The sequence below is a fragment of the Phocoena phocoena genome, chromosome 10, assembly GCF_963924675.1.
Source record: "Phocoena phocoena chromosome 10, mPhoPho1.1, whole genome shotgun sequence".
Taxonomy (NCBI): Eukaryota; Metazoa; Chordata; class Mammalia; order Artiodactyla; family Phocoenidae; genus Phocoena; species Phocoena phocoena.
Window position 1 is genome coordinate 67,715,731 of NC_089228.1, and position 11,299 is coordinate 67,727,029.

An 11,299-nucleotide genomic window follows, 5' to 3' on the forward strand; every position below is an offset into this window, starting at 1 on the left:
AGTAAAACTTTAATTCACTTGTCTACTGATGGGTGGGGCTGGGTTCCCTCCCTGTTGGTTGTTTGGCCTGAGGCGACCCAATACTGGAGCCTACCCAGCTCTTTGGTGGGGCTAATGGCAGACCCTGGGAGGGCTCATGCCAAGGAGTTCCTCCCAGAACTTCTGCTGCCAGTGTCCTTGTCCTCACGGTGAGCTATAGCCACCCCCCACCTCTGCAGGAGACCCTCCAACACTAGCAGGTAGGTCTGGTTCAGTCTCCTATGGGTTCACTGCTCCTTCCCCTTGGTCCCGATGCTCACACTACTTGGTGTGTGCCCTCCAAGAGTGGAGTCTCTGTTTCCCCCCGGCCTGTCGAAGTCCTGCAATCAAGTCCCGCTAGCCTTCAAAGTCTGATTCTCTAGGAATTCCTCCTCTTGTTGCCAGACCCCCAGGTTGGGAAGACTGATGTGTGGCTCAGAACCTTCACTCCAGTCATTCGACTTCTGTGGTATAAGTGTTCTCCAGTTTGTGAGTCACCCACCCAGCAGTTATGGGATTTGATTTTATTGTGATTGCGCCCCTCCTACTGTCTCACTGCGGCTTCTCCTTTGTCTTTGGATGCAGGGTGTCTTTTTTGGCGAGTTCTATTGTCTTCTGTGGATGATTGTTCAGCAGTTAGTCGTGATTCCGTTGTTCTCGCGAGAGAGAGTGAGCGCATGCCTAGGTCTGGGTTTTGAAAGTGCCTGAAAAATGTGAGACCAAGGGAAGGTGGAAGGCAGGTGGGGTGGTAGTTATGGAGAGCGTCTGTGACTTGATTTCAGATCTGAGCTCTGAACTCTGGCCTGCTGGGCGTCTTTGCTGAGTCCCTTGACCTCTCTGGGGCTCAGTTTCCTCACCTGTAAAATAGGGCTCATAGTAACTGACCTCCCCTTTACGTGGTCTTTATTCGTCCAGTCCGCTTCACATGGAAGCCACTGGGAAACATAGCACACATAATCTCTGCCACAAGCAGGTGGGTACAGGGGGTCCTGAAGTACCCACCCTGCCACCCCACAGCTGCAGTCTGAGGAGCTGGGCCTCCGGGCGCCGCAGTGGGTCCGTGACAAGATGGTGACCATGTGTATGCGCTGCCAGGAGCCCTTCAACGCCCTGATGCGCCGCCGCCACCACTGCCGGGCCTGCGGCTACGTGAGTACCCACCTCGGCCTCTGCCTTCCCAGCTCAGGCCCTGTCCTCCCATCCCTGCCAACCCTGCCCGCTTCAACCAGTACAGCCAGAAGTGCTGGGCGCCAACTGTGCCAGGTGTGTGAGTTACCTGTTTTGGGGGCCTCATGGTGCCCACGTGTGAAGCAGGTCGGCTGTTTGCCCCATTCTGCAGGTAGGACGCAAGGCTCAGACAGGTTAAGCGACCTGTTCAAGACACTCCCCAAAGCTGACCCTATTCATTCATCTGCTTCCTCACCACCATTTCCCAAGACCCTCAGGACCCAGCACCAGGAAATGGTCTCCAGTTCCTGGGTGGGGGCACCCAAATCCTTCAGCCTCTGTCGGGCCTTTCATCCACCACCTCATCAGCCCCACACCTGTTACTCACCCACCCCTCACCGTCCTCTTTTCTTGACCAACCTCAGCTAACTGTCCCCTCCTCTTCTTGGCAAACCCTCAGCACTCCAGCACCTGCTTGGTTCTGCTGCTAACTCTGCCCGCCAGGTTCAAGCCTCAGCTTCCTCACCTGTACAATGGGGATTAGTAACACCTACCTCCAGGGTGGTAGTGAGGACTCAACAAAAGAAGGTTCACCCCCTTCCCTCTCCTTGTCCCCCTTTCCTTCCCCCTCCTTAATCACTTGGGCAGCCTCACTCAGAGGAACAGCCACCAGCTGATTGAGGAAGGAACCACTCCTCCCTCTTGTCAGCTCAGGCCCAGTTATCAGAGGCAGATCTTGCTTTGCTTTTTAAGCACTTGCTGTACTTGAGCTGTTCTCTGTTGACATTACAACCCTCTCCATTTACTCTGCAAACAGAGAAGCCCTTTAATGACCTCCGTCTTTAATGACCTCGGGGGACAGGAGGAGACCAGCTGGGCAGGTTGGGGCCAGTCAGCGAGGCGTCCCCAAATGTGTTAAACTGCAATCAGGACACAAAGTAAATTTCTAAGACTGGGACACACCTATGTTCGTGTAAGTGAGTTTCATATCAGAGCCAAATAGAAAGGATCTGGGGATTAGCTTCCATTTTCGGTGAGTCACATCAATAAACAAGAGTTGAGTCTACTCACGCTTGTAACTTTGTAACTAGTTTCTAAAAAATTATTTTAAATAGTTAAGAAATACAAGGAGGCACAAAGAACAATATAACAACACTCATGTACCTGCCTTCCAGGTACAAAAAAGAAATAAAATTTTCTGAGAACTAAATGAAATGTATGATCCTTGATATTGAATCCTGGATGGGAAAAACAGAACCAGAAACAGAAGTCATTACTGGGACCATTGGGGGAAATTTGATTATGAAGCATATATAGGTAACAATATCGTATCAATGTTAAATTTCCTGTGTGTGATCATGACATCGTAGATAGGGAGGAGAATGCCCTTGTTCTTAGGAGACACCAGCTACATATTTAAGGGTGATGTGACATGATGACTGTAATTTAAACTCAAATGGTTCAGAAAAAATATATATATGTGTGTGTGTGTGTGTGTGTGTGTGTATGTATATAGAGAGAGAAAGAGAAAGAGAGAAAGGGAGAGAGGGAGAAATCAAAAGTGGCAAAAATGTTCACAATCCGTGAATTTGGTGGTGAGGGTATCACTGTATTTTTTCAACTTGTCTTCAGGTTTGAAATTTTTCAAAATAAAAAGTTGGTAGAGGAGAGGAGAAAATAAATACGTGCTAATTGTATTTAAAAATTTTAAATCTCAATAAAAAACAAAATAAAATATTCTCAAGGAAGCTGAAGCCCTGTGTGTGGGGCTGTGTGAGGCACCCGATTCTGGGGCTTCTCCTGCCCGTGCGAACGTTTGTACTCTGTGAGTCATCCTTTCGTGGTTGGGTGCCCAGTTTCTGCTTCCCCGCCTGCCAGACAGGAATCCTGGTGATGGTGGGGCAAGCCCAGGCCTTCCCCTGTGGCTCCCTCCCAGGCCACATGCTGTGCTGGGCACACAGACCGGCTACCTGATGAATAACCCTTCGTCCAAGTCTCTATCTCTTGCCCCCATTTCCAATCCCACATCCTGGACTCACTGTGACACTCCAGTCTTCCTGGAAGTCACATCCTGCAGTGCCTGTGTTTCTCCCCAGGTTTTCTCATGCCTCTTTCACCCGATCTCCCCAGCCTGATCTGTGATGGCCTTCTTGGGGACGTCTCCCTGGTGGGCTGGGGGCCGGGCGCCACTCCACAGACTCCACATGGCGGGTCTTCCTGGCAAAAACAGCCAGCCCATCATTTTTGTATCAGAACACGTTTGACTCTGGGATTGGCTGGACTGCAAAATCTGCATGACTCTTAATGCTAAACTGTAGAACCGTAAAGACACCTTCTGTTTGAGGAGGGCCAGTTGCTGCCAGAGAGCTCTGTGGCCTTCATCAAGTCACTGTCCCCTCGTTGCAGGTGAGAGTAAAAGTCCCAGGGCTGGTCACCTGGTGGGGTTGCTGGGAGTCGTGTGAGATGACAGAGGGCAGAGAGAGTGCTCAGAGAAGTGATCAGATGCAAGGGGTGTGCACAGGTCAAGGCCCCGGGATCAGTAGCTGCCCTCACAACAGGGAACGTGAAGGGAGAGAGGTTGAGCTCCTGCAGTGGGGGCCAGGCCTCAAGCCCCCAGCTGTGGGCCCTCTCCCCCTGCACTGCAGCCTCCAGGTGGCTGGGCCTCTGCCAGCGCAGGGGATGCCCAGCTCTGCCTCCATCCCTCTCCTGAAGCTTTCTTTTTCTTCCTCTGGTCTCGGGTTGCTCTCACGTCCCCACCTCCTGAGCCAAGGCACTAACGGGGACCTCCATGCCTCACCTCAGCCCCCAAGCCCCTCCTGCCTGTCCTCCCCCAGGTGGTGTGTGCCAGGTGCTCCGACTACCGGGCTGAGCTCAAATACGATGACAACAGGCCCAGCCGTGTCTGTTTAGACTGCTACACGTTCCTCACCGGAAATGTGCTCCCCGAGGACAAGGAGGACAAGAGGCGTGGCATCCTGGAGGTGAGGGCCGGTTTCCTCTACTAGGCAAATGTGTGCACGGCCTCACCAAGTGCTGGCACTGTCCTCGGTGCTGAGGAACAAGCCTGCCGTGGTCACACTCCCTGTCCTCTCTCTGCCCACAGACAGGCCCCCCGACGGAACACCCCCCTACCCCGGCCCGGCCGTGGCCAAATAAAACAGAGCTGCGCCTGTCACCAAATAGAAGCAACTTTTGGCTCCAGGCTGTGGCCCAGGCTCTCCACCTTTCCTCTGCATCCTCATCCGATAATCGCACGGCCCCTCTGGACCACTCCTGTTCATATCCCCATGCCCTGGCCTAGCAGTCCCAGGAGGTGAAAAGAGCTGGTGCGGCTGATTCCATTTTACAGATGGGGATACTGAGGCTGCAGGTCAGAGTCCCACTGCAGGGAAGAGGCAGCCTGGAGACTCCATTGTAATTGGAAGGGACTTCAGGGACCAGCTGGTTGGAGACCCAGGCCCAGAGAAGTGACCAAGGTCACACAGAGAGTTAGGAACCAGCTCTCTGATCTCTACCACAGATGTTCTCTGCTGTCCTTGGGGCTGAGCCACTCCCCACCCCCAGCCGCAGGCACTCTCAGGCTGCTCCCACTGCTGGTCAGCACCTCTGGGGCACTGGCACCCAGCCTAGACACTGGTTACCCCCGCCCCTCTGCCACTCCCTCATTAAAGCCAGGTTGACATCCCACTGTCCTTGGGAGGTGGGAGAAGACCCCAGCCTATTCCAACTGAACTCAGCTCCCAGGTTCAAGTTGGTTCCTTTCCACTGACATCTGCCCACTCTCCAATCCTCCCTCATTCTTTTAGGCCCCAGCCCTGCCCATGCCCTCCCCAATCACTAGACCATACCACACAGCTTTTGCTCCTGGAGAGAGAGAATGGTCTGCCCCTTTTCAGGCTCCAATTCTGTTCCCTGGGGCAGCTCTCAGGGGATAAGCCCTCCGAGCACCTGCGCAGAGGTCAGGCTGGCTGAGGTTTGACTGCAGCTCTGCCACTGGCCAGCTCTATGACTGCAAGTCCCTGATGGGACCTCTCTGAGCCTCAGGGACAAATAACACCTCCTTGAACGGTTGCCGAAAGGTTTAGAAAGAGTGATTTCTAATGAGCGACATCTGTCAGGTAGTGGGTGCTCTGTTCCCTGACAGTCCCTCTCTCTGGTTTCAGAAAGGAGCTGCAGCGGGGTCCGAGCAGAGCCTAATGTGCAGCTTCCTACAGCTCCTCGGGGACAAGTGGGGCAAGAGCGGGTCCCGGGGCTGGTGCGTGATCCCCCGGGATGACCCCCTCGTGCTCTATGTCTACGCTGCCCCCCAGGTAATGCCACGCCCCGCCCCTCCTCACAGTATGTGTGTGTGTCAGGGGTGGCAGTGGGGGTGAGTACTGTTGGCCCCATAAGTCAGATGAGGCTCAATGAGGACCTGGTTCCCTCAAGTCACAGGGTTACTGGCATTCAGAGCTGGGCCCAGACTCCAGGTCATGACTGCTTTGCCCTCAGGGGGTGACCAGTCCTCTTCCTCAATGCCCTCCTGCCACCCCACCCCACTTCATGGGTTTTTGGGGGGCAAGAGGCAGGTGTGTGCCTGGTACCTTCCAAACAGCCGTCTGAGGCAGTGGCGCCGAATGGGAGGACAGCAGCCCACAGCTCTGCCCTCCCCTCCCAGGACATGCGGGCCCACACCTCCATCCCCCTGCTGGGCTACCAAGTGACCGCTGGGCCCCAGGCGGACCCCCGGGTCTTCCAGCTGCAACAGTCAGGCCAGCTCTATACCTTCAAGGCCGAAACCGAGGAGCGGAAGGATCGCTGGGTGAAGGCCATGGAGCGGGCAGCCAGCGGCTTGAGCCCCGGGGGACCCAACGGCAGGGACCTGTCTGACTAAGCTACAGCGGGGCCCTCTCCCCATCAGAGCCCTGCTCCTGCCATGCACGGGCTGACACTTCAGCTGACCCACCACCCCAAGCTGAGCTTTCAAAGAATTGATTTCCAGTTGTCTGTGTTCAGAGCGTGTGTCCTGATTTGAGATTCAGAAAACATGGGTTCATTCCTTTGGGGAGGGGATGACGAAGCATCCCAGTTTGCCCAGGGCTGAGGGGATTCCTAGAACATGGAACTTTCTAAAACTAAGAAAGTCCCAGGTAACCCAGGACTGTTGGTCACCAATGTGGTTCACAGGCTGGCTGCACGTATGTATCACCTGGGAAGCTTTAAAAGATACCAACAAATAAATATAAAAATAAACTAAAACTTCAAACAATACAAGGCCTGGATCCATCACCAAAGATTTCTGATTTGACTGGTCTGGGATGGGGAGGCGTGGGTATGTTTCAGGAGTACGCATAGGAGTCTGATGCGCAGCCCAGGTTATCCAGATGAAGAACAAAGCGAGCCAACTACCAAGTGCTAGGCATGAGGTTACTAATAATAACAAATATCAGACATCTACTGAGGCAGGCACTGTTCTAAGTGTTTTACATGGATTATCTTCTTTTACCTTCAGGACTTAAAATCCCCATTTTCCAGATGAGGACACTGAGTCTTAGAGAGGTGTAGTCATTGGCTCAAGGTCACACAGCTGGTGGATGCCAGAGCCAGGTTTTAACCTAGTGCACTAAGGTGAAGGCTCTGTCCATCAGGTAGCAGAGCACCTGGCTGAGCAGAAAAGGAGAGGAAAGAGGGAAGGAAATGGGGAAAGACAGGAGGGGAAAGGTAGGAGCAGGAGGAGAGGGCAGGAGCATCTCTGGCTGGTGGGTGAGGCTGCTTTTTCATAAGAGACCACCAGGGGGTGGCAATGACCAGCAGGCCGCATCCAGGGACCCCAGCCGGGGCCCTGACACCCGAAGCCACTTCCATCAGGCCCAGCTGCTGCTGGGCTGCTCTGCCCCTGATGAAGGTGAGACAGACCAGTCATAGATCTTTGTCCCCTTCTAGGCCCAGCAGTTTGCCTACCCCCACCCCCCAACCTGAGGCCACCTCCCTTCCGTAGGGTATTTTTTTTTCTTTTTTTTTTTTGCGGTACGCGGGCCTGTCACTGTTGTGGCCTCTCTCGTTGTGGAGCACAGGCTCCGGACACACAGGCTCAACGGCCATGGCTCACGGACCCAGCCGCTCCGCAGCATGTGGGATCTTCCCGGACCGGGACACGAACCCACGTCCCCTGCATCGGCAGGCGGACTCTCAACCACTGCGCCACCAGGGAAGCCCTGTAGGGTATTTTTTAAAGCCCAAGAAAACCTAATTGTTATGATCTCTCTGGGGACCAGGCTGACCTGGCCATAAGTTCATTCCTTAATTCAACAAATATTTGTTGAGCATCTTCTTTGAGCCAAATGCAGCACCTATACTGGGGGTACAGCAGTGAAGGAGACAGACAACATTTCTGCCTTCATGGAGTTTATATTCTTATTCAACAAAATAAATACATAAAAGGTAGAACATATCAGATGTGATGAGTGCTCAAATAGAGTGACAAACCATCCAGACTTTCCTAGTTTTAAAAGTAAAAGTCTTAAGTCTCAAGAAACCCCTCAGTTCCAGGCAAACCAGGATGGTTCATCACTCTAGTGGAAGAAAAAAAAGCAAGAAAGGGAGCAGAGGGGGAATAGGATGTGTGTGTGAAAAACACACATGTTTGAAAAACAACATCAAGGAAAGAAGAAAGGGAGGGAAACACATATCTGGGAGAAGAGCATTCCAGGTGGAGGGAACAGCAAGTGCAAAGGTCCTGAGGTGGGAGCCTGCCTGGTACATGCAAAGAACAGTGAGGAGGTCAGTGTGGCTGAAGTGGAGTGTGTAGGAAGGAGATCAGAGAAGAAGGCATCAAATCATCACTAAACTAAGGGTGGGGGGTCAGTAGAGGCAGGGCTGAATGAGATGGGGAGTCTTGGGGGGAATCTGATTTGTTTTAACAGACTCCCTCCTGCCGCTTGTTGAAACGGACTGAAAGGAATGAAGGTAGAAGCAGTTGAGAGGCTGCCACTACCATCAAGTGAGAGAGAAGGAGGCTTATATCAGGGTTGGAGCAGTGAAGGTGGTGAGAAGGGCTAGGATTCTGGGTATATTTTGAAGGTAGAGTGGAGGAGACTCCCCTATACAATGAATGTGGTGGGAGATAAAGAGGGAGCCAAAGGTGACTCTAAGGCCTCTGACCTGAGAACAAGGTGGTGGGGTGCAGCTGCCACTAACTGAGATGAGGAGATCATGGAAGGGGCAATTTGGGGGATAGTGACACACCAGGAGCTCTCACATGGACGAGTTATAGCTGAGGTGCCCACTCACGGCCTCGGCCAGTAGTCAGGTATCTGAGTTCAGGCACCAGGTCTAGGCTGGGGCTGTAAACATGAGAGCTGTCATCCAGAGACGGGGTTTAAAGCATGTGTGTGAAACAGAAGGAAGGGGTCCAAGGACCGAGCCCCGTGTACCCCAACATTTGAACTGTGCGCATGCCCAAATTCTAGGCGTTAGCACCCTGACATTCTAGCTGCACACACCCCAACATTCTAACCCTTTGACCTGCAGTTACAATTCTGAGAATTTACCCCAAGGACACAAATCAGTGTGACAAGACTCACGCACATTATTTACAATAGTCCCCCAAACTGGAAACTACGTAAATATCCATCCAAAGGAGGCTCAGCAAATAAACTCACGCCCATGGAGAGGGAACTTGTGGCAAACTGCATGGAGAACCGTGCCGCTGTTCAATGAGAAGGCTTCAATCTTAATGAACTCACCTAGGAAGACGCCCGTGAGGTGTTAAGTGGGCGATAACTACAGAAGGAGCTAACATTTTAAAACACTCACTCTGTGTCAAGCACTGAATTAAGGCCTTGGTGGAGATTATTGCACTTAATTCATAATAACATTAGAAGTAGACACTATACCAAATCCTCATTTTACAGATGAGGAAACCAAAGCAATGATGGTTGAGTAAAACTTGCTTGTGGTCACATAACATGGGGTAGAAGAGGTAGCATTCCAACCCACTGGGCTGTAGATGAAGATACTTTACATCTGCACCAACTAAAGGGGTACACGACGCATTTTACAAGTGGCTGTTTTACTTTCTTCTCTACATGCTTGTGGTATTTGAATTTTTTTTCAATATGAGGTATTATTCTATAATCACAAGAACAAAAGTGCCTTTCCTGTGTTAAGGGAACAATAAAAGAAGGACCAGGGGCTTCCCTGGTGGCGCAGTGGTTGGGAGTCCGCCTGCCGATGCAGGGGATGCGGGTTCGTGCCCCAGTCCGGGAGGATCCCACATGCTGTGAGGCGGCTGGGCCCGTGAGCCATGGCCGCTGAGCCTGCGTGTCCGGAGCCTGTGTTCCGCAGCGAGAGGCCACAACAGTTAGAGGCCCACGTACCGCAAAAAAAAAAAAAAAAAAGGACCAAAGGAAAACTCACCCACCCTGCCCTCCTTCCCGGGATCCTGAGCTGCCACCACGTGGGATCACTAGGCATCAGTGCCAGAGTTGAGAGGCTGGGTACCCCAGCGGCCGCTGGGAAATGCAACCTGGAAGCACTGGCTGGAATGGAGTGCTTATTCCATGAATGAGTGTGACGATGTGGAAACGTGCAGTGACCAGAAGGTAGAGCAGAGCCTGGACCTGGCAGAACTCAAGGTCCCACCAGAAAGCCATGGACACCAAGAGGGTGCCATCCTCAAGGCTTCTCTCCTGGGAGTTCAAAGAGGCCCGTGTGACCTGGGAGAGTCTCTGACCTTCCCTGGCTGCATCTCACCCTGGCTTTGCTCACACAATGACCCTATTTGTCCCAGGCTCATGGTCTACATCAGGAAGGGAAGACTCTAAGGGGTTCAAATTTTCACTCCTGAAGCTCCTTACATCTAAAAGGCTGGAGGCTCCCCTAGCAGTCTGGTGGCTCTGGTGCCCACGTGCCCTGACCCTGGAAGGGGAGCTGGAGGTGGGGGGAGGGAAGGCTGGCAGATGCCAGGGTGGGGGCATCTCTGGAGGGCCTCGTGGACCCCGAGTCAGCGGAAGACCTTGCCCCTCCCTGCCTTCCCTCCTGGTCCTGGGGCTCCAGGAATGGCATTCACTCATTCATTCACTCATTTCTTCCTACATTCATTATTGCTAGTATTATTGAGTATTTTTGAGTATTAGTATTATTGAGTATTGCTAGTATTATTGAGTATTTACTATGCAGTCAGCACTGGGCACACATCATCTCATTCATTCAGTAACAGCCTTTTGGCATTGGTTCGACTGTCCACATTTTACATACAGATGAGGAAGGTAAAACCAGTCAAGGCTAAATAACTTGTCCATGGTCAACCAGGCTGTAGGTAATGAACCCAGATTCAAACCCTGGCCCGTCTTATTCCAAAGTCCGCCCGTAGCCAGCTCTGGGGGGCAGTATCCCCAGTGGTTAGTGGGTCCAGGCCTCCACACAGCTCTGCCACTTACTGGCTATATTGTCTTGGGTGAGACTTCATTACTCTGGGCTGGGGTTTCCTCACCTGGCAAAGGGGGTTAACCATGGTCCTACCTTCCTGGGGACTGCGGGGGAGGGGGTCCAGCACTCAGAGCAGTGGTGGCCACACGTGATTATTACAGGCGTTCACCGTTTCACTCTGTACTGTCTGCCTTTATGCACTGCAATGCACATATTTATGGAGTATCTGGGAATACAAAGTGGAGTAAATCATAGGCCCCGCTCTTAGGGAGCTCTGTGTCTAGGTCATTTAAATCACCTGGGAAGCTTTTGAAAGACTCCCAATGCTCAGGCTGCACCCCAAGGCCATTAAATCAGAACCCCTCATTTGGCTGGGCTGTAACATCAGCATTTTAAAGCTCACCAGTGGTTCTGATGAACAGTCCCTTCAGAAAGGGCAGGACCAGTTCTTGAGCTTGGGAACCCTGGCTCAGGTCCCCAGGGGTTCCCTAGCAATGGTTAGTCTGAGTGGGGAATGGGGGAAGTGGCCTTACTATGGCACTAAATGAGTTAGGATTTATTGACGTGTAATTTACATACAGTAGAATCCACCATTTATAAAATAGTTCTATGAGTTTTGGCCAAAGGTACAGTCACGCAACCACTACCACAATCAAGACATAGAACAGCTCTATCACCCCAAGAAGTTTCCCTGTGCTGCCCCTTT

At 52.3% G+C, this 11,299-nt stretch overlaps 1 protein-coding gene across 1 annotated transcript in view; it reads left to right on the forward strand.

Moving 5' to 3' along the window:
* The window catches only part of FGD2 (FYVE, RhoGEF and PH domain containing 2), a 28,186-nt gene extending 21,756 nt beyond the window's left edge, over positions 1–6,430 (forward strand). Inside the window, exons 13-16 of the mRNA XM_065885256.1 lie at positions 1,036–1,167; positions 4,020–4,166; positions 5,349–5,495; positions 5,843–6,430. Of these exons, the coding sequence (XP_065741328.1) occupies positions 1,036–1,167; positions 4,020–4,166; positions 5,349–5,495; positions 5,843–6,058 (642 nt within the window). The 3' untranslated portion in view covers positions 6,059–6,430. The remainder of the gene's footprint in view (positions 1–1,035; positions 1,168–4,019; positions 4,167–5,348; positions 5,496–5,842) is intronic.
* The last annotated feature ends 4,869 nt before the right edge of the window (positions 6,431–11,299 follow it).